The sequence below is a fragment of the Rhinoderma darwinii genome, chromosome 3 (genome assembly GCF_050947455.1).
Source record: "Rhinoderma darwinii isolate aRhiDar2 chromosome 3, aRhiDar2.hap1, whole genome shotgun sequence".
Lineage (NCBI taxonomy): Eukaryota > Metazoa > Chordata > Amphibia > Anura > Rhinodermatidae > Rhinoderma > Rhinoderma darwinii.
Window position 1 is genome coordinate 302,622,715 of NC_134689.1, and position 27,897 is coordinate 302,650,611.

Below are 27,897 nucleotides of genomic sequence, written 5' to 3' on the forward strand. Positions count from 1 at the left end.
TTAGGGGCATAGTGAAAATTTTATCTTCGTTTATAGGTGCGGAAATGTTGGAAAAGTGAGTAGACGAAGGCATCTGAGTGGCAAACTCTGCAGAAATTGGTCATGGCCAGGAGTTATCGTCATGGAGGTCTGGACAGAATGGAGAATAAAAGAGAAAATGAAGAACTCAAATCTTAGAAGACGTCACCTGTGAGTCATTGAATGTAAATATTTATTCTCCCTATGACTGTCTTGTATCAGTACTGTAGTCACTGTACGATCTGCAGTGAGATGATGGGTGGTAGCATTCTTTTTGTTGTGAAACAGCAACTTCCAGCATAACCTTACCATTGTTAAGGCCATACTGGGAGTAGTTTTACACCGTACAAACTTATATGGCAGGGGTTAAACTGAATTTTCAAATGATCTCTGTACTGAGCTGTATTTGTGCTGGTACTATACATATATATGTACTGAGCTTGGTTCTGGTGTTGTATTCATGTACTGAGCTTTGTTCTGGTGCTGTATTTATGTACGGAGCATGGTTCTGGTGCTGTATTTATGTAATAAACTTGGTTCTGGTGCTGTATATGTACTGAGCTTTGTTCTGGTGCTGTATTTATGTACTGAGTTTTGTTCTGGTGCTGTATATATGTACTGCGCTTGGTTCTGGTGCCATATTTATGTAGTGAGCTTGATGCTGCTACTGTATTTATGTACTGAGCTTAGTTCTGGTGCTGTATATATTTACTGAACTTGGTTCTGGCACTGTATCTGTGCATTAACCAGGAGATTTGTCGAGGTGTACTGCGCACGCCGCACTGTCCTCCACCCTTCTTACAGTGCACAGCCTGACTAAATGGGCTGAGCATGTTTAGGATATTGATTGTGCACATATCAGTCTATACATAATAGGTAATATAATGTGTAGGTAGGTATGTATGCTTATGTAATTATATACATAGTGTGAAAATTCAGTTAAATATTCTGGATAGGGAGCCGCATAAGCTTGGAAAGTTTCTAGGATATTACTGATACATAGAAAAAATAGTTATTTAAAGTCCACTTTAACATATGGTGTATTTGGAATACTGTAATTGTTTTATTTGATTATTAGAATCATTTTCTATAACGTCACACACTGCGAAAGACTGTGGGCACGTATATCTTTGTCGGCAAAATAGAGAAGCTGTTTTAAAAAAATGTAATCCCACCCCTGGATCAAACTATGGACTCGCTTACCCAAGAGGTAGTAATGTCAGATACTATGTGAGAATTTAAAAAAGGGCTAGATGACAATGCACATGTGTGTTTTTTCAGCCTATTTAGCTATGTAACACAAATGCACAGTAATTTTATTACTAGGCTGTCCAAACAAATCTATGGCTTCTCTAGCACAAAGTAACAAAACTGACAGACCACTATAAAATAGTCATAGACATTGAAATACTACCATCGGAATCCCAAGTCTCCTTACCAAGCATCACATTTCTAGGAATTTAATTATGAGGTGTGAAGATGACTGGTTTATCGCCAGGTATTACTTAGTTGGAGAAGACTTAGCTACAGGAAAGAAAAGCCTAGAACAAGATGTGCATACATTTACTAGTGATTCATGGCCTGGAGCAGACCTCACTCCGCTGTATGTTTAAGTCTTGGTAGCAGGAGGGCAGTTGCATCTCCCAGATGTGTGAAGTGACAGAATAAGATGGGAGTGGTGTACATGTAAAGAGTAAAGTGGTCATTTCCTTGAGAAAACACTTTAGCGTTTTGCAAGTTCTAGATGACAGAATTAGAGTAGGGAAATGAAAATAAGGCGTAAAAGTGATAACATAATAGTCCTATTACAAGTATGAGAGAAACTAGAAGTAACTTTCCCACGTCTGTTACATGTCCTACAAAACAAATTAACTTTTGATAAATGTATTATTACCTGGCTAGTGTAAGTCCAATTCCATTGTCTGAAAACCTAGAAGAGCAGAACGGTCATAACATTAGGGAAAGGAAATTCAATAAGATATATGACGGTGTGTGGGTTGATATAACTTAAACATTGAAAGATAGGTTTTATTAGAATTAGACTTGTACTTTGGCCTGAGATACATCAGATTGAAATGTGCCTTTTGATTATTACTGTTTGGTCACACTACTCCAGTTTCCAGTTTTCTAACACTACTACCCCAGACAGGACAACAAGTGATGAAAGTATTTGTCAATGTGGCTATGGCTAGATTCAGATCCAAATGACAATGCCTCTGCTGAATGCGATACATGTGGCCCACAATGCCGTTCTGAACAGTCCTTAACAGGAGCGGCAGTCATTTGTACCATATTGTTCCCCAATGCTAAAGCAACAAAGTTTTATATAAATAAATCTAATTTTATATAAATAAATCTAAATGAGCGCTAAATATTCCCCAAGTGTGCTATGTACATTACGTCAACATTTTATTTCAGCTCCTTCAAGTAGACCAATTTGAGAACATGGCCCTTCAACCAAAACAGATTGCGCACCCCCTTCTTTACAGTGTTATCTCTCATCAACTTTTAATCTTTATCATCCATCTAGCAGGTATATGGAAAGGTGGCCTTACCTTAAATATGGTATGTGTCTGATGCAATAGGGAAGATTTATAAAAACTAGTGGTGTTGCACGCAACAATAAATCTGATTAAATACAGAATATGGAAATTTACTGACCTGATTGGTTGCTATGGTCAGACCCTTTGCGTTTGATTTTGAAAATCGTTGTCATTAAGTTAATATATGCTCACAGGACACCTAATAAATAACTTACCCTGAGTTCCGGAAGATGATGTCACCACCCCTGGCCCATGCACCATGATCATTGTTCTTGAAGGCTATGAGTCTATCAATGAGAGCGGGAACTCGAGGCTTGTCTGGGTCTGAATCCTGGTGGGGACGGAAACTAAAAGGCAAATAAAACAGATTTAGCCTAATGTTAAAGGGGAAAGACAATAGAACTCATTAGAAAATTAAATAAAAATCGATCTACCCCAACATCCACAACAATAAACTCTCATGATTGTTATCTCAAGACAGCGAAGTTCAATAATAAGTATCTCAGATTTATACATAATTATGGAACATTTTCGTATTTTTTAAGTCGAATTATGACAAACACCTGACAAATACCTCTACATATCTTTATCTACATTTATGATTCTACAAAGGCTATTTGTTTCTACTCTGTGAAGGCACCTGCCCCAGCCAATGCAATCTGATGACTGTATACTCACCGAGCATTGTCTACTGTTAGATATTCCCTAGGGTTTTCTGCACTTGCCACTGTTGTCTTTACACCTTTCCCAATAAATAAACCAGCCTAAAGAAAGGAAATAATTCATGACTAAAGTTAAATGACATTTACAAATTAACTATATGTCAGGATATAAAATCTGTAGACTTGCCTTAAAGTTGGAATGTACTCTGTTGTTGAGGAATATTCCTAGGGGAGTAAATTCTGAATTCCCCTCTGGATACAGACCCTCCGAAAGACCAGACGGGACTCGATGAAATATGAACCATATGCCAACATCCTGGAGAAGCCAACAAATAAGTTTTTTAACGACATATATGACACGGCAAGTAAAGTAAGCATCAGGGCAATGAATCATTGTTAGATAACCTGGGTCTCTTCAAATTCTCTAATACAGTGCAACTCTTGACTTGCTTTACTGTCTACTTCATTTATTTGGTGAATTTTCCTCTACTCACCTGAGCTCCACCTGCTGCGTTCCCAATTAAGTTGTTATTCGGGTTGGAAATCCAAAATGTACTGACAGCCCTATGAATGGTAACAAAATATAATCACAACCTAATACACACAGGATGGCCTGTATGTAGTGTAGTTTGAAGCTCTCCTTTTGTTTTGCCCAATTACATGATATATACAATATATACAAACCAATATAGCAATTACTTCAAACTAGACCAATAAAAAAGTAAAGTGTATTAAATTTCACAACTTACATGCAGTCTGCACTGGGCACAGGAATATAATCTCCATAGACATGTTCCCGCATTGCCAGACACATGGTCTCATTGCGATCAGTAGGCAGGATAGTGCCAGCCTTTGTGACCAGTCCAAGATTATGATAGAAGGTGTTCTTTTGCTCTACGCCATCTTCCAGGAAGAAGCAGTGGCCAAGGGTGTCATAACCTATTGTATCTCTTATCTGAAATTACAGCAGAAGAAAGGTATTGGAACAAAAATTCAAAAGAGGAGAGACCATACCATCATTGCCTACATTTTACATGCTAACTTTACGGTGATAACAGTCATAAAATGTGTATGAATTGGCATGATTAACAGAAAGTAAGTCCGGATCAAGTAGGAGATATTAAGAGTAACTGTAAAATTAGACCACAAGGAATGAGAAACAGCCTGACATGCTAAATAAGTAGATAAATGTCAGATAACCAATAAGTAGGACTCATACCAGGAGACCATGGGTTCCATGTATAGCAACGCATCTGGAAAAGCAGTGATGGATGGCAAGATTATCAATGTAGGTTGGGAGTTTGTATCCACCTTCTTCATCCACAGCTCCAGCCATGTGAAAATGGACTGGGTAACTTCCTAATATCTGCTGCCCCATGTTTGTGAGCTCTACCCCTGACAAGTGAACTGAAGTAAAGTGCCTTTGGATCTAGAGAGGAAACTACACAAATTAAAACATAATAAAAAATATATAACTAAGATCTAACAAATTATTGACAAAGAGGTATCAATTGAAAGGAATAAAAAGCAAACATGATCACATATGGCTCTCTGTAGAAAATGTACCTATAATGAACATTACAAGATAACAGTATTTAGATAGTGACAAGACAACACTTGGCTTAATGTACTTCATGAATGTAAATGTCAGAATATGCTTTAAGTAATTGATCCAATTGTAATTCATGATGTAGAATGGGAGTGATAATTATATTTTACCTTAATTTGGCCCCCAAAGGTGTCATAATTGAAGAACTGGCAATGGTTATGACCATAACAAGAAACTTCCATTTCCCCCTTGATAACAATATTCCGTGTGAGAAGTCCAACCTCCGCTCTCATATCAATGCCATCAATTACTTCTCCAACATGCTGATACAGGGGGTTACCTGGAGAACAGATTTCACATCTGTTTTGTAAGTAGGAAACCACTTCATATTAATTTACTCGCATAATTTAAAGGGGTTCTCCAGAAGAAACTGAACAAATATAACAACTTAGATGTGATTGTTATTAGCGGTCTCCTGCATGTCAAATACAGGTAGGACCAGCTTTCACCCGAGCCGTCAGTGCTGTTGACCTGACGGAATCAGCTTTGACGTAAGGATACAGCTTCTACGGATACAGGATACATAGAAGCTTTATCTTAAAAAATATATATTATTTTTTTTAATAAAAGTCAAATGAAAAGTTGTTTTAAATCACGTAAAACATTGTTTTATTAAAAAAAATATTTTGATTCAAAGGTGTACACAGCCTTTAAGCTTTATTTATCTAGTCATTGGGAATCCCTTTTAGAAAATGACATGATTTTTCTAATACACTTTTAGAGAATATTACTGCACATTAATTGTACTTGAAAGAATGTACAATCAACAGTATGTCATAGATTTCTAAATACTTTAAATAATCATACTGTATATTTTGAACTTCTTTTTTTTTTAGAAATTTGAGCATTAAAATATTTGTCCCAAGCCATTTCTATATGCTGATAAAGTTCAGTCTTTACAGCAAGATGAAAAGAGAGATGGCCTTAGTAAAAAATGATGACATCTAGTGGTCAATATGAAACTGCAATATTTTATAACTGATTTTATAGGCACAGCTATGAAAAAATCTAACACAAACACCTCTTTCCAAAACTGGGTCGAAAAAATTAACAGTTTTCTACAATTACTTTCCCTTTAATTTTAATTATACTGAGAATGAACAGTATATCACTAAAAACTCCATGCATGTGTTTGTTTAGATTTCTTTTATAATGAATATATGCTGCCATGTAATAGCTAAATAGATGGATATCTATAGTCTATTTAAATCATATGGTGCTACATTTAAACAGATCTAGCATTGGTATGTGTAATAAGATATAAAGCATACAACATACCAAGAATTGTCTTCGTTTGAATAAATGATTTCGATTTTAATACGGGTGAACATCTAGTAGTATTTTTGTCCCATAATAATATGTAAAAAAAAAAAATCAGATCTTTCAAAGTATTTTCTTACCATCAATTTTGACCTGATTGCTTTTACATTCGGGGCAGTGAAGCAGATTGAATTCTTCAGCTTGATGCATTGAGTAATCAGTGCTGGCAATGACGATCCTGTTACCAGGCAACCAACTTGTAACATCATCCGCTAATGTCAGGATGATGCCCCTGGACACTGCCACCCGGAACCCATTCCGCGGAATTCCTGAAAGGTGAAAGCAGAAGTGTTGTAACCCAGGATAACCGGAGCACACATCCCAATTTTCACTGTATATGTTGACAAGTTCAACAAAGATGAACATGTCTGTTTGTGCTGTTGAAGTAGCCTAGGAGAACTTATTTTTGTTTTGGCACATGCCAATAACAGTATTGATCACTAATATAATATGTACAATTACCCGGAGTAAGCCCATTCCATTAGCTACAATTATTGGAAATTGGTCACATGTGTATATTTATTTATGCTCCAATAGATGAAAAAAAGAATAATAATCTTTATTTATATAATGGCAACCTATTCTACAGCACTTTACAATCAAAGGATTCAACAAACACACAAGAACAATGTCTATCCTATTCTGTCTGTGCCAAGAAGACGTTAAAAGATTGCTATATATCATTAGTATTACAAATTATGTTTCATTGTATTGTATCATACAATATAGCTACACAGTTACATAGTACGGATGAAAAAAGACATATGTCCTTCAAGTTCAACCAAGGGATGGAAAAAAGGGAAGGGATATGGGTAAACTATTGAACTTTGCTTAACCCCTAATGATCCAGAGGAAGTTGAAAAAAAAAAATCGGTAAGGTATGAACCCATCCGCCCTGAAAAAGGAAGCAACTGCCTCTTGATCCCAAGATAATTTATATATTGTTACCTTTAATCCAACCACTGTAGGCAGTCACTGTAAAATGTACTCCTCCGTAAGTCTGAAATTCTCTTGTGGCAATTGCTAGTCCAGTTGTCCCATTGCTCTCATAGTTTTTTCTGTCCTCATTTATTTTTAATGGCCCTTCTCCTAGGATACCAACCAATGCCCATGGCTGTCTGATAACCAGAAAAAAAAGACAAAAAAAATACTGTCTTATAAATGCTAGGTTATTTTTTTTTTTTAAATGCTGCATATTATGATTATAAAATAAGTTTATATTGTATAAAATTAAAATATTAGAAGTCACCATGGATTTCCACCATCAACATATATTTGAATTTTAATTCCATCTATATGCCAAGCAGAATTTTTACATTTACGTACTGTATATAGTGTAAAAATAGGTAATTACATAAGAAAATCTCTATAGGATTAGATTGCCAGAGCTCCAAATTATTATAGGCAAACAGGAACAGAATAGCATGGAATTCCCTGCATGTTTCAGCTCCACCGAACCCTGTAATTCATGTAATGCTAAGTAAATATTTATAGCAAAATACATTAGAGTATAATTGTGTGATGCGGGGTAGTGGGATGCAATCATGGCAGTGTGAATAGACCTTGTGCATGTATTATTGTAGAGCAGTCTGTACCCTGACTCCCTTCTTACATTCCTTACATTGCTGTCATATTTCAGACATAGGAATGATGTCCAGGTAACATGGTGTTTAGATTGTCTATCTGTTCCTGATATCTTATCAGCAGCCCAGGAGCTGTCCATGGTAGACATCCCCTGCTCCTACATGTTCTGCTTGAGAACTGCTAGACCAGCTATTAGTGTTTCTAGGAGACACAAAAGCACTTATGGAAAATGCTTCAGATGTGGAACACTTATCATTATTAGCCTTAATAAATATATGTCTAGACATTATGATAAATATACAAGACAAGTGCTCAGACACCAATACAACCTAAATAATCATCCTGAAATATTCCCCCATAGTACAGATACCACAATAAAATTGCATCCGTGAAGTCAGTAACCTGGCTATTTATCTATTTATTTTGTCTCCAGTATATTTAAAGCGACAATCACTTTGGATAACATGTCAGGGCTAAATGGTTATATTCAGTCTTGCCATCCTTTCTTATATAGGTTTGCATTAGCAGTAAAAATCTGCTGCACAAACCCAGCGGTAGTCATGTCCACAGAAGCTTCTGTGAGTTCAGATTACTGCTTCTTTCCAGTGACCATATGGGGGAAAGCAATAGTCTGAGACTTTGCTGATCTTTAGTTAGACATCAGCGCAGTCTATTGAATAGAGCAGAATAGTAGGGGGGCACAGCTGGTTACTCACCAGCACACCACATCACTGATCACTCTATCACTCTAGTGTCTGCATCACACTCTGTCGCTGGTCACTCCATCACTGGTCAATCCATCACTGGTGACTACATCACTGGCCACTCCAGTTTCTAAAGCACACTCCATCCTTGGTCACTCCATCACTCTAGTGTCTGCAGTACACTCTGTCGCTAGTCACTCTGTCACTGGTCAATCCATCACTGGTCACTACATCACTGGTCACTCCAGTTTCTAAAGCACATTCCATCATTGGTCACTCTATCACTCTAGTGTCTGCAGCACACTCTGTCGCTGGTCACTCCATCAGTGGTCAATCCATCACTGGTCACTACGTCACTGGCCACTCCAGTTTCTAAAGCACATTCCATCATTGGTCACTCCAGTTTCTGTAGCACACTCCGTCATTGGTCACTCTATCACTCCAGTTTCTGCAGCACACTCCATCACACTCACTCCGTCATTGTTCACTCTATCACTCTGACAGATATCATTAAAGTTAATGGGATCTGTAAGGCTCTGTTATGTTTCTGCTTCGATAAATTACAAAATGGATCCATCAGAAAAGGAATAGCGGCCAAATCAGACTAACTATACAGATATTGATATTAATCTTATTGAAATGTAAGAGTAAACCCAGCCAAACTCAAAATCCCTATTAAAACACACCATGCTTAGTCAACTGGTCGGTCTCCAGACGTTGAGAAATTACAAACCCTAGCTTGCTGAAACTTGTAGTTCCACATATCTGGTAGCTATAATTGACAGAGGCAAGAACACATTGATATGGATTCAGCCTGTTTACAACTCATGACATAATAGGCAGAGACTGGTGACATACATTTAATAAAATCAGGTTAGATATGGTCATATAAGGTTACCTGTAGCCCAGATGATAGATGTATCTGCTGCTCAGAACCTCTCTCAGGTATCTTCTCACATCTGGACTTAAACTCTTTGCAGCGGAGTCTCCCACAGCTGTGGCAACCACCTTACCAGGACTCTGTTTGGACAAAAAGTCTTCCAGTCTCTTCCCTTCTTCCAGGAACATGTGGGTATCAAACCTGTCAGCAGCTTCAACCTGACCAGTCTCTGGATCAATAATCCTTATATTGATACCCCGGCTTCCCCAGTGTTTCTCCCATTTGTATGATCCATAAGGGAGGCCACCAGGATGCAGAGTTGCGTCTAGCAGTGTCCAAGACAAAGGTCTTCTTCCATGTAGTTCCAATATTCCTCCTTTATCTACACCAATAAATTTCTTCCCAAAGTCACCTATGTCATCCCCCTCGGTGGACTTTCCATACAGAGATATAATTGCATTGGAGCTATAGGGACACTGGGCTGCCCCTATGTGTAAAGACCCACCATTTCTAATTAAGATATACTGACTTCTCAGAGTTATTGGTATCTGGTCATCTGCAAAGACTAAAGACCCTGAAACACAAAAATCAGTGCTATAAAACCTGGATAATAGTCTGCCTACAACACAATAACAGGATATTGATTCATTTACATCCTCTTGAATATTTGTTTTGTCTATTCTTCTCACGCTGGTTTAAACAGAACATTGTTCATTTAATATGCACATACAACTTATGTTTAATTTAACATTTGACGAGAGATTAAAGAAAAATGTATTTGCCAAAAGTTCATTCCAAGTATTGCCAACAATAGACAGTTGAGAAAATTGTAATCCGACTAAAAAAATCAACCACAAATACTCAAAGTGCTAACATTATTTCACATTGATAAGGCATTGAATGCCAAAGTGGTGAAGGTCAGATAACTTCTAGGCTAGGAACATTTTCAAGGGCCAGTAGGCTTTTAAAACAACATATTCTGGAGAACCACTCTGACCTTACTTACACCTATATCCCCAGAGCAGAGATCATGACCCCACATTATTATTTACCTCCATCCTGAATTAACAAAGAGTTAAAGGTGGCTGAGGATTCAAGCCTTAGGGCAACATCACGTCCGATAACAGCTGACCTTCGTCCATCGTGGCCAGGGTGCCAAGGGATGAGATAAGGCTTCTTATCAGGACACCTGTCTGCAATACATACTTATATCATACTTATAGCACGCTTCAAACACTGCCACATGGCTGGCATGGAGGACAGATTAGAGATGCATGCTGGATAACATATGCCATAGGGTTTCATTTTAAAGATTTACACAAAGTCATTTGTAACAAACACACAGTTCAGCTGTGAGACACAAGAGCTGAATGAAGATAAAGCAGATCCACAGAGCAAGAGGAGATCAGCCAAAAGAGAGCAGCTCACAGTCCACCCACCTGTTGCCTTCTGTTTTGTTCCCTGTATATAAGGCTATGCTCCTGGGCAGCTCCAAAGTCACCCAGGAAGACTTGAAATAAACAGAACAGATAAGTGATGGGTGCAAATAACCAAAAACTGCTATGCTCAGGAAGCCAAGTCACCGCAGACAATGTTTGAAAGTCCTGCCCTGCACCTGCATATAGGAACATCTGCCACAACTCTGTGCACTTGCTTGTTATATGAAACCTTAGATGTCAGCTTGAGCTTTTATGTCCAGCTCAATAAAGTAAATTTCACACATAATCCCAAAACAACAAAATGTAAGAATACTCATGAATACCAGGAGTGAGAGGTAGTGTGCAGGGAGTCTCACCTGTCTGGCTTAGTAGAAGTGCCCAGGAGATACCAGGGACTTGGATGGCAGCTGGAAGTTATTGTTGGTGATCACTGGTAAGACTGGTCCTCAGCGCTGCTGTGTGTGCTGCTGTGGATGGTGAACTCTTTCTTATATATAGTGTGTGGTGCTGAGGGCTCCCTCCCTCTGTCTCTTATGTTACCACCTTTCCTCTATCTCCATCCCTCCTCTTATGTTTTAATCTCCCCCTCTGTTTCATGTGCCCCCCTTTTGTGCTGCCTCTTTCCCTCCCTCTCTCTTCTGTACACTTTGCTGTGTCTCTAGCCGGTAACCCTCAAGCTGTAACCTCAGCAGCCAAGTCTGAGTGCACACTCCTCCCTGCCCGGTGACGCCAGCACATGCTGCACATACCAGCATTAAAGGAATCTGCCGTCCACTTGTTGCTGCGCTGTAGAGTCAGTCTACACTATGCGGCAGGTACATGATGTATGCAAGTTAGCACTGGTGTAGAACCACAAGTCACAGCAATGCCTGGAGAAGCCAAGTGTTCTACTGATTACTCCCTGGCCAGAAATGACATGGATGACTTGTCGATTCACAACAGAAGATTCCTTAACACTGTATTGTAGTGTAGGAAGAGCTGACGTTGATATAATAGGATATGATCATCTAACGATCGTGAAGAAATCACCTGGAAATTCTGAATCCTCTTCCTATGCAATGAAAGGGCTCTACACATAGCTTATGTAATTATCTCAGCAGTCTACAGTTCCCTGTTATCAGCCATATCAGGTTGGGGAACGGCTGACTGTAGTGGTATTCAATGCAATTAGTGAGTCCATAAAATGTTTGACTTCACAATAAGTACTTTGTTCTCACATAGGTCCAGGTCATTTAATCCAGAGATAAAAATAGAAAAGCTGAGTTTATGAGATGTAGCAGAGTTGAGCTTCTTATTTATTTTTTAACATGTTCTGATATCATAGGACTACAAGTAAACACCCTGCAATCTCTTCTGCTTGGCAGCTCCTCCAGAGATGATCTGACAGCTGGGGTCGGCTGCTGGGGACCCCAGCACTGCTATTGTCGGGGGACGCTGCGGGTATATACTCATTTTACTGCAAGGTGTATAACTATATAACTGCAATATTGCACAGTATCCTTGACTTGATTTCATGGTTTTCTACTTTGGCACATACAAAAAGTCCCAAACAGGTTAATGGACAGGAGTTTTTATGGTGGGACAGCCCTATTAACTCGTAAAGAGTTAAATGATAAACTCTGCTACATCTGTACATACATATTTGTGAATAATTGTAGCAGCTCTCATTATAAACTGCGCTTCCTTTAAGGAGCATGTCCCAATTTCCCCTCCAGATATAGTTTTTAATATATTAGATGCCAGTATGAGGCAAGTCTACCCCCCCCCCCCCCCCACATGTTCTTCCATTCCTACCCCCTAAATGCTCATTATTACGTCATGGTGCTGTTTACTACAGGCACGTTATATTGTGAAACGTTACATAGCAGGATGCTCTGCTGCCCATTAATACACATAGTTCTAGGATGATGAGTAACAATGTAACATTGTAAAAGAAGGATAAAACATTTATCTACAACACTGCAGAAATTCCAGCATGAATCAACAACATCAGATTTATCAATGGGTATTGTCACTGATGATTCTAGAACTAAGGTTTATTACAAATAGAGATGATCATATTTACAAATATACATGGAAATGTTTCCAGGGGGTCTCAGGCCTGGAAATATGAATAATGGACTGAACTTGAATATCAGAAGACCACTGGCTACAGGAAACAATAGATTGCGTTCAACTGGATACCAAATGTGGGAAAAGAAAGGCTTTCCATTTAGTGGCCCTGTTTTTGGTACCAGTTTCCTAATATTGTGGAACATATCAATAAATATGGTTAATATGTTGTCAAGCTTTATTTAGTGATTTCTTATCTATATTTGTTCTGAGAAAGCTGAGTGGCACAGACAAGGTGGCCATCATTACATCTCCCACAAGGGTATCATTCTGCTTTCTTAGGCTTGATCACTTAATTGAGGCGTTCATTCATCCATCCGCTTTTTTTGATCTCCTGCGCTCCTTATCATGTCCCAGGGTATGTGCTAGCTCTTTTAGCCTCTACATCAGGGGTCGGGAACCTATGGCTCGCGAGCCAGATATGGCTCTTTTGATGGCCGTATCTGGCTCGCAGACAGGGCTCCTACCTGTCTATGGGAGGGATGCACGTTGCAGCCGCACAGCTCAGTATAGTACACATGACTATGAGAGCGGGGCTGCGGCTGTGTAATTCAGCCACAGCCCCGCTCCTGAGTCCTGACATATGCGCGCGGGGTCAGCATCATGTGATGCGGCCGGCGCTGCACTAATGATCTGCGGCATTGAAGACAGAACATGGCGGGCGCGCTACAAAGCACCCCCATGTTGTCTTCAGTGCCTGAACCGCCGCTCATTAGTGCAGCGCCGGCCGCATTACCTCATGCTGACCGCGCGCGCACTTCCTGTCAGGAGCGGGGCAATGGCTGTATTACACAGCCGCAGCCCCGCTCTATAACGCCGGAGATCAGAGAACCTCTCATCTCCGCCGTTATTCCCGTGAATGCTGCGATCACAGCTGACTGCAGCATTCAGGGGGAAAGTGAGAAGGGGGGATGCCCCTGGATCGCATCACAGGGAATTCCTGTGACGCGATCGAGGGCCATACCATATATGGGCAGACAGCCCAGGGTCTATTGACGGACCCCAGGGCTGTCTGACCATATCTCTTGTTGTTAGGATATACCCAAGTATGTCCTAACAACTGCCTGTGTGCTATCTGTCCACAGGTTAATGTACTGGCACATATCTGATATATGTCAGTACATTAAAGTTTAAAAATAAAGTAAAAACAAAGTAATGTTAAATGTAAAAAAAAATACACCTTCACCTTTTTTACAATAAACATTAAAATAAGTCTCAATACATAAAATATTCACATTCAGTAATGGCGCGCACAACAATTTTTTTGCATCATTTATGATGTGTACGCTGTAAAAAAATGAAATAAACACGGCTTTCATTCACTTATTAATGTGAGGCGCGAGGTGCGATGAATTTACCCTCCATGTTCCTCACATTAATAGTAATTAACCCCATCATGTACCTCGCCTATCTGCGCATGCGCGAGTTCAAAGAGACAGAGAGTCCTGGGTCCTGCCGCCGATGGCCATAGTGAAGCGCTCCTGCACGAAATGGTGAGTATATCTTAAATTCTATATTTTAAGGGTAAAAGTTGGGGGTCGTCTTATACGCCCAGTCGTCTTATACACCGACATATACGGTAGTTCTTTGATGGCCTGATAAGCATTGGCGGCAGTGGTGAGCGGCAGGGAGCATGGACTACATTTCCCATAACTCCCTGCATAGCCGCGCCGTCTGCAAGCACGCACCTGCGTCCCCTAGTGAAGCGGCATCTGCCTCCTCCCTTGTGTCTCCCTTGGACGTTCCAGAAACCCCTGGCTGTGCTGCTGCTTTGAAGGTGAACATTATAACATGGAAATTGTTACACAGCCTCATGGTCAGCAGCAGTGAGCTGCATCAATAAAGGGGCTGTGTAATACAGTGTGTCCCACCAACCCCCCCTTCCCACTTCACCCCTGAAAATAATCCCACATAATCCATAATATAGCCCCCCCCCCCAAAAAAAAAAAAAAAATATGGCCTTAAAAAACATCTGCCACCCATATTACACTCTTGGGGGCTTTAAATTAATCTCTTGTGGGCATAAGAAACTGATTTAAAGGACCACTATCAGGGCAAAAATCTGTTCTGAGCGCTTTATTACAGCTCTGGAGGTCTCCCAGATGGGTCTGAGCCTCTCTTTTTTGTTCATTTTCTGTAAGACCAACACTTTTAAAAGGGCCACTGACAGATACAATTGCTCCAGCGGTCACTTAGTACACAAAGGAGTGTTCCTCTCTGCTGCACTAAGCCACCGCTGGACCTAAACAATAATTCGCTGTAAAATAATAAAATAGATAATTGACATAACTGACAATGCGTTGTGTGACATGTCCAACATTCCAGCTTCTTTCTTCTGCGAATGCCTCAAAGCTGGCATTCTCTCAACATCAGGTGGGAAGAATGCCAGCTTCCAGTCATGCGCAGGAAAAAGAAGAAGCCAGACTGCTGGACTGATGTCATGCATCGCAAGCTCACAATGTAAGTTATTTATTTAATTTTTTTACTGCTAATTACCATTGTTTCAGTCCAGTTGTGGCTTTATACAGCAGGGAGGAGCATTCCTTGCTGTACTAAGTGAACATTGGAGCGATTGATCTGTCAATGGCCCTTTAAACATATTGTACGGCTCTCGCGGAATTATATTTCAAAATATGTGGCGTTTACGGCTCTCTTAGCCAAAAAGGTTCCTGACCCCTGCTCTACATGATCGTATTATTGTGTCCAGTCATCTGTCAGTTATATCTTTCTGGCCATTTGAACCTATATGTTTTCTCTGGACGCTTCTAGCTTCACTTTTTCATGTATTGCTATATACTTTGTAGGCAATGGTAGATTTTATTGTCTACCTCTGCATATTGTTATAATCAGCTGGTAGCACTACACTATGTGTGGGCCTTATTACCTTATACCCATGGGTTTATAATTCTGTCATATGGACTATCTGAGCGTGGTTTGGTCATCCTTGGATGGCTGACTCTGTTTGTCTATGGTCTATTCCATCTGACCCTGCTGTATATATCTCTGTGTATGATGTATCCCATATTTTTTTCCATTATATGTTATTGGTGATTATATTTAACCCCTTAGTGACCACCAATACGCCTTTTAACGTTCGTCCCTAAGGGGCCTTAGGCTAGGCTGACGCCTTTTCACGCTCGCCTAGTCTAAGTCCTGCACGGGTCTTCCGTGCAGGCAGGAGCCGGGGCTCTGCTGTCTGATGACAGCTGAGCTCCTGCTCCAACGCCCGCTATCGAAGTTTACTTCGATCGCGGCCGTTTAACCCGTTAAATGCCGCCGTCAATAGCGACCGCAGCATTTAACTTTGTTTACAGAGGGAGTGAGCTCCCTCTGTCACCCATCGGCGGCCCGCGAATGCAATGGCGGGTCTCCGATGGGGTGTTATGGCAGCCGGGGGCTTGATAAAAGCCCCCAGGTCTGCCCTGGACATATGCCTGTTAGGACGCGCCGGAGGCACGTCCTAACAGATTGCCTGTCAGATTTACACTGACAGGCAATAATGCTCTGGTATACGAAGTATACCAAAGCATTATAGCAGCGATCGGAACATCGCACAGTAAAGTCCCCTAGTGGGACTAATAAAATAAGTCACCAATGTGAAATAAAGATTATTAATAAAAAGTACAGTAAAAAAAAATATAAAACCATTTTTTTCCATAAAAAGTGGTTTTATTTAGTAAAAGTGTAAAAAATAAATAAAAGTACACATATATGGTATCGCCGCGACTGTAATGACTCCATTAATAAAGTTAATATGTCATTTAAACCGCAAGGTGAACACCGTAAAAAAAAAACGCAAAAAACAATGGCGAAATTGCAATTTTTTTCCATTGCCCCCCAAAAAAGTCATAATAAAAATGAATCAATAAGTCCCATGTACCCCAAAACAGTACCATTCAAAACGACGTTTCGTGCCACAAAAAACAAGTCGAAAAAATCACTACATCGATTGAAAAATAAAAAAGTTACGGCTCTTGGAAAGCGACGATGCAAAAACAAATAATTTTAGTTCAAAAGTGTTTTTATTGTGTAAAAGTCGTAAAACATAAAAAACCTCTACACATGTGGTATCACCGTAATCGTACCGACCCATAGAATAAAGGTAACATGTTATTTACGTCGCATAGTGAACGGCGTCAATTTAAAAACGCATAGAACAATGGTGGAATTTCAGTTTTCTTTTATAATCCCCCCAAAAAAAAGTTAATAAAAGTTAATAAAAAAATTATATGTACCCTAAAATGGTGCTATTAAAAAGTACAACCTAATCCCACAAAAAACAAGTCCTCATACAGCTATGTAGACGAAAAAATAAAAAAGTTATAGCTCTTTGAATGCGACTATAGAAAAACGAATAAAATAGCTTGGTCATTAAGGCCTAAAATGGGCTGGTCACTAAGGGGTTAATAAAGAATTTTTGTACTTTTGTATATCATTCAGTATGCTATTTCTTTAAGGGCTATGTCCCTTCATGGTTCGTTTTTAGGTTGTCTCTTTTGATCACTTAATCCACCTGTTTATGCCTAGATATGGGACCAGGCGATGGATCCATTTGGTAGTTGGGGAAAGCTGGGTGACCAACCCTGTGGGTGATGTAATAGTCTATAATTAAGAACCACTGCAGTTAAAAATGTGGCGGCCATGACTTCCTATTGACTATTTTATCTCATTTTGTGTAAATAAAGTTGTTCTTTTTGACCAAAACAGGTGCTGGAAAACAACATTATGTATTACTATAATAGTGGGCATGTTGGCTATTATCACTCAGCTAAGCACTTATATCAAAATAACAGCTGAATAGAACATATTCGCCCTATTAGAGCATATGGACACATAGATGAGGACTCCTCACTGGCTATTATCCGAAGTAGAAGAGCAGCTTCTGCTCCTTCAGAATTGGTGCAACCGCGCAGCTGCTGCAGGGAAAATGTGTGGCCACAATAACAGCTGAGTGCAGAGATTTCTAGCAGATCATTGTTGGAGCAGCCTGCTTTAGAGAAGGGGTTCCCATATATATATATGTATATATATATATATATATATATATATATATATATATATATATATATATTTGAGATTTTGAAAATGCTTCTTGGGTATGTTAAACATATCAAGAGGGGAGGACACACCATATATGTGCATCTAAACAGGGGCTATGTAGACACGGAGAGAAAATAAAAACCTTAAAAATAAAATACAGTAACAGGGCTTCCCGCTGTCTACTTGATGCAGTTGATAAATGTCGTGGCCCATAAAGACTGGATATGCTAGGAAGAAGCTCTATGACAAGTGCCTCACTCTTACATAACCACGGGCCCACATACTATTATTGCACAGGGGCCCTATGCTGCCTATGGCTGCCACTGCGTATCAGCAAAGTAATAACTGTGTGATATGCGTCAAAACAATGTCTAAATATAGATTTGCTCTATTATTACACTACCCAATCCAATTTATACAGCAATTCCCAGGTTAGTGTGCAGATGACAAAACCATGAAGCAGCTTTTAGAATATGACACAACATATCTGACACAACTACATTGTTATAAGTTCAGTCTTATTCTTTTTTTCTCTCCACTATTGGGAACGCAGCCTGAAGCATTAGCCTCTGGCATAGAATGACGCTTATTTTGTTTTGTCCTGGGATGCCCTCCTCTCTTTGTGTACATGGAGTTCACAGTGTGAGTGGACAATGGACGTAGAGCATACGTTTCATGTGTCTGTGGATTTTCTCATGACTGCACATTCCCTGACTGTTAGAGACAGAAGCAGGGAAATTACAACACAATTGCAATGTTGGAGTTTAATGTAAACTATTCTTTAGGCTGGATGTACACACTTTTTAGTGGCTTTTATTACAGATTTTTTTTCCAGTTAGGGCATGACCAGAAGTGGTGGAAATCCGCAGCGTACACGTTTCTCCATTGCCTTTCACAGCTTTGTGGTTGGGTTCGTTTACACGTTGCGGACAATTCTGCTGCGTAGCATAGGCTGCGATGCGGAATTTGGTGTACGCAGCATACACTGGTTGTTGCGGACGTGTAGCGGACTTGTTGCGGACTCATTGCGGAATTTCTCCATTGATTTCAATGGAGAGTCAATATTCCGCAATGAAGTCCGCAGATGTAATGTAGATGTTATGTGTGCTACGGAGCGTATTGGTTTTACTAACATGACATTTCTTCATTCTGGCTGGACCTATGTATTTCTAGGTCTACAGCCAGACTGAGGAAGTCAATGGGGCTCCCATAATTACGGGTGACTACGTGTGTGTAATTACGGGAGCGTTGCTAGGAGACGTCAGTAAATAGTCACTGTCCAGGGTGCTGAAAGAGTTAAGCGATCGGCAGTAACTGTTTCAGCACCCTGGACAGTGACTTCCGATCACAATATACATCAACCTGTAAAAAAAATAGAAGTTCATACTTACCGAGAACTCCCTGCTTCTTCCTCCAGTCCGGCCTCCTAGGATGACGTTTCAGTCCAAGTGACGGCTGCAGCCAATCACAGGCCAATCACAGGCTGCAGAGGTCACATGGACTGCCGCGTCATCCAGGGAGGTCGGCTGGATGTCAAGAGAGGGACGCGTCACTAAGACAACGGCCGGGTAAGTATGAAATTCTTTTACTTTTACTAGGGAAAGTGCTGTCCCTTCTCTCTATCCTGCACTGATACAGAGAAGGGAAGCCCTCTTCCCCTCAATACGCAACGGCTAGTCCGCATCAATTTAATGCCCATTTTAGGCAAAGCCGCAACAGAATCTGCAACACAGATTCTGTGCGGCATTGATGCGGACAGTGGCGGAGGAACTCCGCCACGTCTGGGCATGCCCTAACGCTGTGGCCCGGTGTTACTTTAAGGGCATGTTCACACGTGGCAGAATTTTTCCGCTGCAAATGTTGGTGCAGATTTGTGGCAGTTACGCATCGAATCTGCACCAACATTTGCATATTTGACAGGTAATTCAGACGTAACAGATATCACATTGCAAAGGCTGAAATCTGCAGTGAAATTCTGCTTCTTCTCCGCAACGTCATGAGCATGCTGCAGAGGGAAAATTCTGCACCGCAGCCTGATTTCCGCACAGTTATTTTCTGCAGCGTCTCAACTAAGTTTCCTAAAAATGTATAGAAACAAATGTAAAAATTTTTTGTTATTTTATACCATTTGCTGTTAATATTTTTATTTTAGAATTCAGATAATCCCTATTAACTATTGAAGTTTCTGCATAATAACACAGCTAGCAGAGGATACCTCTACAGCAGTCAACTGATATTATCATGCTATGTTCATCCAGAAGATAGCAAAAACAAATCTACTGTTCCATTTACAAGGTGAAATAAGAGTCGCCTAAAGAGAAGACATACCAGAAACTATAATGCTACATTCACACGTAGCGGAATTGCTGTAGATTATCTGTCCGGATTTGTGGATGGAAGATCTGCAGCGTCTTAGCGTTTTTAAATCCTCATCATGTCAATTTATGCTGTGGAATGGTTTCGTATTTGTTGCAGATTTTCTCCATTGAGTTCAATAGAGAAGTGAAAATCTTCAAAAAATAGCAAATGTGTTATTTGCTGTGGAATTAAAAAATTGCAAGTGGAGAAAAACCCAATTTCTACTTTAAAATGGGCCATACTCACCTCTTCTGGCGCTCCTGTGGAGACGTGACCCTGCTCTAATGGCTGTTCTTTGTACAGCCGGCCTCCTGGGATGACATTTTGTCCCAAGCAAAGGCTGCAGTGGTCATGTGGAAAGATATGTCATACCATGTGAGTATGGTCGTTTTTTGTTTTTTTTAATACCCTCTGCTGTTCTCTACAGCGGTAAATCCGCCTGAAAATCTGCACCAAATTAAACAGGATTTAGTGCTGACTTTCGTCCTTGATTCCCTGCAGAATCCGGGTCAGATTTGCTGCAGAGTTTTCCGCAGCAAATCCTACCTGTATGGACATACCCTAAGGCCACGTTCAGACGTAGTCTGCAGTGGAATTCTGCAGCTGCCATTTTTTACATTTGTTTCTATACATTTTTAGGAAACTTAGTTCAGACGCTGCGGAAAATAACTGTGCGGAAATCAGGCTGCAGTGCAGAATTTCCCCTCCGTAGCATGCACCTTATGTTGCGGAGAAGAAGCGGAATTTCACTGCGTATTTCAGCCTTTGCAATGCTAAAACTGAAATCTGTGGCAAGTCCGCTGTGATATCTGCAACGTCTGAATTACCTGTCAAATATGCAAATGTTGGTGCAGATTCATAGTGCAATTGCCCCGAATCTGCACCAACATTTGCAGCGGAAAAATTCTGCCACGTGGCCTTAGGGTATGTTCACACGGCCTATTTACGGACGTAAATCGGGCGTTTTTGCCCCGAATTACGCCCGAAAATAGCGCCTCAATAGCGCTGACAAACATCTGCCCATTGAAAGCAATGGGCAGACGTTTGTCTGTTCACACGAGGCGTATATTTACGCGCCGCTGTCAAATGACGGCGCGTAGATAGACGCCCGCGTCAAAGAAGTGACCTGTCACTTCTTTGGCCGTAATTGGAGCCGCTATTCATTGACTCCAATGAATAGCAGCGCTAATTACGGCCGTAATTGACGCGGCGTTCAAGCGCCTGCACATGCCGGTACGGCTGAAATTACGGGGATGTTTTCAGGCTGAAACATCCCCGTAATTTCAGCCGTTACGGACCCCCGCCGTGTGAACATACCCTAAGGATACCAAAACATGTAGTAGATTTGTTGTGGATTTTCCACAGCAAAATTTGCACATGTTATGTGTGATTTCACCCCTTGAAAAGGGTGAAATCTGCAATGAACGTCCAGAACAGAACATGAGCATGCTGCAGATTTGAAAATCCACAGCATGCTCTGATTTCCGTGCAGAAAATGTTAAGAAGCATGTGGCTCGTCCACACTAAGGGCTCGTCCACAAGTAGAGGAATTGCTGCATTTTTTCCGTCCGGAATTGCGGCTGGAAAATACGCAGCAGAATACATTAGCAGCAAAGTAGGTGAGATTTAACAAATCTCCTTCACATGCTGCGTAAAATTTCCGAGCAGAAATTGACCTGCGGTGCGTATTTTTCGTACCGCAGCATGTCAATTCCTGCTGCGGAAAGTGGACTGAATTGTTGCATTTTTCAGAGGAGATGTCACCGCCTCCCAACATTGAGATAAACACAGAAAATTCCGCACCATTTCCTGCTGTGAACGCAGGAAATTGTGTGGTTTTTAAGCAGCGGAATTCCTGCTAGTTTCTGCAGAATTGCTGCAGAAATTTTCTGCAGCAATTCCGTTACATGTGGACAAGCCCTAAGGACACGTTCAGACGTGGCAGAATTTTTCTGCTGCAAATGTTGGTGCAGATTCGCGGCAACTACGCAATGGTTCTGCAGCAACATTTGCGTATTTGACAGGTAATTCTTGCGAATATCACAGCGGACTTGCCGCAGATTTCAGCTTTTGCATTTCAAAGGCTGAAATCCGCAGAGAAATTCCGCTGCTTCTCTGCAACAAAATGTGAATGCTGCGGAATGAAAACTGTGCATCGCAGCCTAAATTTTAACTGCAGAAACCTCTGCAGAAGAAATCCATTTCATACATCTGATTGGGGTTATCTCTGCAGTATGTGCGTGGATTTTTACAAACCTCATTTAGATATATGAAACATTTCAGTCATAGAAATTTCCACAACAGGAATCTGCCATATGTGACCCCTAAGATTCAGATTGTCCTGTCACCTTCTGGGACTTCTACAATTAAAAATCACTAACAGACTTGCTCAGTTGTAACCCAGAAGTAACACAGGTCATGGAAACATCCAACTCTTTGGCCAAGGTATTATATCCTGTCAGAACTTCAACCAGTCATAACAAACACAACCAACTTCAAATGTATAATCCCACAAGCAATGTAAAATACAGAGTTGGCAAATTAGGCTACACAGACCTCCAACGTTTTCAGTTTACGTCTGACCTTGCGGAAATAGGACATGGTAGTGAGAAATCATTTCTGTGGGATTGTAGATTTGGATCATTTGATGCTGACATGGTGTGACGTTCACAAATTTGATCTGACTGAATAACATTCATTTAGTATCCACTTAAAGGGAACCTCATGGAAAAACAGAGTTTTTCATTTTAAATATTCTTTAGGGCACGTTCAGACGTGGTAGAGTGTTGGTGCAGATTTGGGGCAATTACGCAAATAATCTGCACCAACATTTGCATATTTGACAGGTAATTCAGACGTTGCAGAAAACACAGCGGACTTGCCACATATTTCAGTTTTTGCATTGCAAAGGCTGAAATACGCAGTGAAATTCCGCTTCTTCTCCGCAACAGACAGTGCATGCTGCGGAGGGAAAATTCTGGACCGCAGCCTATGGTCCGCAGCTGAGTTTTCCCGCAACGTCTGAACTAACTTGCCTAAAAATGTATTGAAACAAATGTAAAAAACGTCCGCTGGAGAATTCCACAACAATTCCGCCACGTCTGGACGTGCCCTTATAGTCTTTTCAGACCACTTCCTAATAAAACCTTCTCTTAGTGACCGGATTTCTATATGGAAAATCCGCAGTTTATTACAGTAGCAGCACAAATCTCATCCACACGCTGCAGTAAAAATCCGCAGAGAACACGTTCACAAATTGACCTGCAATGCAGATTTTTTATTTGCATCATGTCAATTTATGCTGCGGAATCATTGCACTTTTGTTGCGATTTTTCCCCATTCAGATCTAAGGGGAGGTAAAAGCCGCTATAAACAGCAAATGTTGCAATCTTTGTTGCAGAAAAGCTAAGATTTCGCACAAAAATATAAAATCTGAAAAAACAAACAAATTTTGTTTAAATTTAATTGAAAAAGTCTATACTAACTTCCCTGGCGTTGTCATAGCGACCACTCCTTGTTCCCCCCGCTGTTCTCCGTGCTGCTGGGATGATGTTTCATCCCATGTGACCGCTGAAGCCAATCACAGGCTATAGCGGTCACATGGGCTGCAGCATCATCACAAGTGGCCGTGCTTCCCGGAGACCGGAGGGACGCATTGCTATGATAACGCCAGTGAAGGTAAGTCTTGACTTTTTCTTCCTTTCTGATATGTTTTCCGCAGGGGTGATTCCAGGCATAAATTTACTCTTTGTTCATCTGGTCCTCTGACGGGTGAACAGAAAGCAAACACCCTAAGGCCACTTGAACACGACAGTGCCCGCAATCACGGTCCGTAAATCTTCCGAAGATAACATTCACACAAACTTCTTCAGACTTGGCTATTAGTAATCATTTTCTAGCACTGATTTTTATGTATTATCAACTTCCTTTCACGCAGAAAGTATCAAATGTATTATTTATTTGACATCATTATTGGATTTTCAATGTAGATTCCCAATTCAATCGTGACAATGGCTATGAATTATGATCTTTCTGGGGATCTGCTTGTGCCAGACTGCTATATAGTCTATACTATGATGGAAGGTGGTGCCCTGTCCCAGACACATATTTGGCAGGATAAAGCAGCTCGGGCTCTCTAGAGGGTTACGATATTTCCTGTATGGTACCTCCCATAGCCGCATCTGTATCCTTGTGGATGCACAAGCAATGGGCAGTTATCAGTCTCTCAGCACCTCTGCCCAATCAATGGGTGTGATCCCAGAAACTTTCCGCTAGGTACAATGACTTTGTCATTTCTTCAATTCAGTAATATAAACCAGATCCTGGCTTAACCTGTTCTATGCCACATTCCACTTCTATCTGCCGTTTCCTGCGTTTCTTTCAGCCGATAATAAGTGTACAGACAAGATAACACACTCTTCACTGAGAATGTATTATTTGACTGCAGGGAATTGCACAGTAAGTGTAGAAACAGTATGCAGTGATTTATGAATGATCCCTGACTCCACCACAGGGGGCAGCAAAGTATCTCATTTACCATGGCCAGAGAACTAACCTCAATGGTCATACAGAGTACATTGTCTATAACACTGAAACGTAATCAGACATGATCATAGAAAAATTGTTATAAGGTTATAACTTTAGAAGAATGTCTGCAAGTAAATCCTCTGCATGCATAATATTGTAAGCCGTATCGAAGTTTTATTTTTATATACAACCAGAGCACCGAGTTTTATTAGATGGTCTGTAAACTCGAGGAATATAATATATGTTTATATAGTTGTAAAACCGGTTCAAGGATACTAGTGGAGCCTCTATTCTTTTATATGTGTATTATACATTTACTCTGTTTCTTTACAAGAGGGAAAATATATAGTATTTATTTTCACGCTCTTATTTCACACACATATAAAATTGTGAAATGTGAATAATTTGATATATATATATATATATATATATATATATATATATATATACATACACACATATATCACAACGCCCTTTAACATAATAGTTCTAGTTTTCCTCTTGGGGTTTTCACATACAAGATTTTTAAAGAGTATCAAGGAAGGTGAAAAGGAAATCCATCCATGAAGTAACAATGCTGTGGGCCCCAATGCTAAATATAATAAGTAGAGTTGGAGAGGACAGCTAGTTTGGGGCACATGTATAAAAACTGTCTGTCACATACAGGTTTAGACAATATTTGTAATGCCAAAAGCATTGCGTGCGGATTTGCCAGGCAGATTTTCCCGCAGCAAATCTACAGCAAAGTAAATGACATTTGAAGTAATCTCATCTACACATTGCAGAATTTTTCCTCACGTAAATCTTGTGTTTCCGTCTCAGAATATTATTTTATAAGTTTATTTTTTTTTTTTTAAATGCACCTAAAATCTGCAGCATAAATCCTGCACCTGTTTCCGCATCAAAATGCCTAAAAAAAATGCACCATTAAGTACAGATTTTACCTGCAGAATTACCTGAGTTTTGATGCAGATTTTCTGTACCAAATTACCCAACGTATACATGTAGCCTAAGCGCTTGTCTACACGTAGCTGAGAGAATACAGTAGCAGCAAAGTGGGTGAGATTTAACAAACCTCATCCACACGCTGCGTAAATATTCCGAGCTGAAATTGACCTGCGGTGCATATTTTTCATACCGCAGCACGTCAATTCCAGCTGCGGAAAGTGGACTGAATTGCTGCATTTTTCAAAGGAGATGTCACCATCTCCCAACATTGAGAGAAATGCTGCAAAATACGCACCATTTTCTGCAGCAATTCCGTTACGTGTGGACAAGCCCTAAAGCTTCTGGTAACCCTCTAAAGCATAGGCAACATTTTCTGCACCGAAAAAGATGTCGGACAGCTTACGGTGAGATGCAAGATGAAGTCTGTGATAATTCAGTGAATCCAGTAAATGTGCCATTTTTCCTGACAATAAAACTCATTATACATCTGCCCCATAGTGCCTTTGTGGTAATAAAAATTATACATTTGAATACAGTTGGCATTCTTTTTATGGATCTATTAATCTTATCCATCAAAAAAACATTTGAGAGATATGTATTTTGGCACATGCCTTGATAAAGTGTCTGGAGGACGTGAAACGGTCGTAGGCTCTATTGTCTTCTGATCCCGTGTTGCCTGCCTCAACATAGAATAAAAAGAAACCTCTTTTGCAAGTGGTGAGTGCCGTGCTGTCTATTTTTCTACATGTTGACATTTGCTAAAGTCTTACTTTCATACGCACTGAGCACCGCTACGTAAAGGCTGTCGAACCACAAGTCCCAGTAAGCACAAGCACAGGAATCTGGAACGCTGCAAGCTACAAGTAGTGCCAACCATTACTACCTCTACATGTTGCACAGATATGTATTTTGCCTGTATTATTTTCAGACAGCTCCAAACGTAAACTGCACCAATGCAACACATATGTTTGGGTTCATCTCTGGCATACACTTTCGGTAGTTCTGAAAAGTAGCCGCCAATTTTCAGTACCCTAAAGTCTCATGCACACAGCGGCATTAAGGGCACGTTCAGACGTGGCGGAATTTTTCCACTGCAAATGTTGGTGCAGATTCGGGGCAATTACGCAACGAATCTGCACCAACATTTGCGTATTTGACAGGTAATTCAGACGTTGCAGATATCACAGCGGACTTGCCGCAGATTTCAGTTTTTGCATTGCAAAGGCTGAAATACGCAGTGAAATTCCGCTTCTTCTCCGCAATGGAAAGTGCATGCTGCGGAGGGGAATTTCTGCACCGCTGCCTAATTTCCGCAAAGTTATTTTCTGCAATGTCTGAACTAACTTTCCAAAAAATGTATAGAATGAAATGAAAAAAACGTCCGCTGCAGAGTTCCATTGCAGACTGTCCGCAGCGAAATTCCACAGCAATTCCGGCATGTCTGAACGTGCCCTAAAGCTCTATATAACCTCCATATTTCCTTCAATTTCATACGTAGTTTTTCCCGTCAGATTCCATATGAATCCAACAGAAAAGAAAACATAATAGGGGAGATTTACTAATGTGTCTGCGCCTAGAATGTATAGAAAAAGGCGCCACAATGTGGCACATTGTGGTGCATTTCATTTTAGAACAGATGTTTGCACTTCCCTAGACACTAAAAAGAAGTTCTGAAAAAGTGGCGGGCTTAGCGTACAAATTGCGACAAAATGCACCAAAGATCTGGCACAAAATTCTGATGGAAATTAAGCCGAATGAAAGGTGGTAAAAGGAGGAGGAATGTGTTTGGCAAGTCTTGTTAGATGCACCAAATTGATCATGCAGCGTGCAGCACTGTGATAAATTTGCCGCATCTTCTGACTGCCTGGCCTAAGTTTACACGGTCTAAAACGTACACCGCATTAGTAAATCTGCCCCAATATGTTCCACTGGATGCCATGCACACGACCGTGCCCGCAATCACGGCCCGCGATTGCGGGCACGGCCGGCCGCCGACTGACAGCCGCATTTTCGGGCCGTGCTCACATACAAAGTATGGGAGCACGGCCCGCAAAATGCAAAAGAACGGACATGTTCCATAATTCACGGAACATTTCCACGGCACGGACACCCTTCCGTAGTGCTACGGAAAGGTGTCAGCGTTCAATGAAACT

At 40.6% G+C, this 27,897-nt stretch overlaps 2 protein-coding genes across 4 annotated transcripts in view; both read right to left on the bottom strand.

The window, feature by feature from the left end:
- The window catches only part of CEMIP (cell migration inducing hyaluronidase 1), a 105,796-nt gene extending 94,475 nt beyond the window's left edge, over positions 1 to 11,321 (bottom strand). Inside the window, exon 1 of the mRNA XM_075858154.1 lies at positions 11,116 to 11,321. The gene's annotated coding sequence lies outside the window, so the exon portion shown is untranslated. The remainder of the gene's footprint in view (positions 1 to 11,115) is intronic.
- LOC142749750 (cell surface hyaluronidase CEMIP2-like) overlaps positions 1 to 27,897 on the bottom strand; it is an 87,066-nt gene that overhangs the window by 30,130 nt on the left and 29,039 nt on the right. For all 3 annotated transcript variants that reach the window (XM_075858151.1, XM_075858152.1, XM_075858150.1), the window contains 12 exons: positions 10,373 to 10,513; positions 9,339 to 9,894; positions 7,101 to 7,270; positions 6,233 to 6,421; positions 4,943 to 5,112; positions 4,443 to 4,652; positions 3,973 to 4,178; positions 3,718 to 3,787; positions 3,411 to 3,539; positions 3,240 to 3,325; positions 2,777 to 2,908; positions 1,913 to 1,948 (listed from right to left, as the gene is read on the bottom strand). In XM_075858151.1, the coding sequence (XP_075714266.1) occupies positions 1,913 to 1,948; positions 2,777 to 2,908; positions 3,240 to 3,325; positions 3,411 to 3,539; positions 3,718 to 3,787; positions 3,973 to 4,178; positions 4,443 to 4,652; positions 4,943 to 5,112; positions 6,233 to 6,421; positions 7,101 to 7,270; positions 9,339 to 9,894; positions 10,373 to 10,513 (2,095 nt within the window). The remainder of the gene's footprint in view (positions 1 to 1,912; positions 1,949 to 2,776; positions 2,909 to 3,239; positions 3,326 to 3,410; positions 3,540 to 3,717; positions 3,788 to 3,972; positions 4,179 to 4,442; positions 4,653 to 4,942; positions 5,113 to 6,232; positions 6,422 to 7,100; positions 7,271 to 9,338; positions 9,895 to 10,372; positions 10,514 to 27,897) is intronic.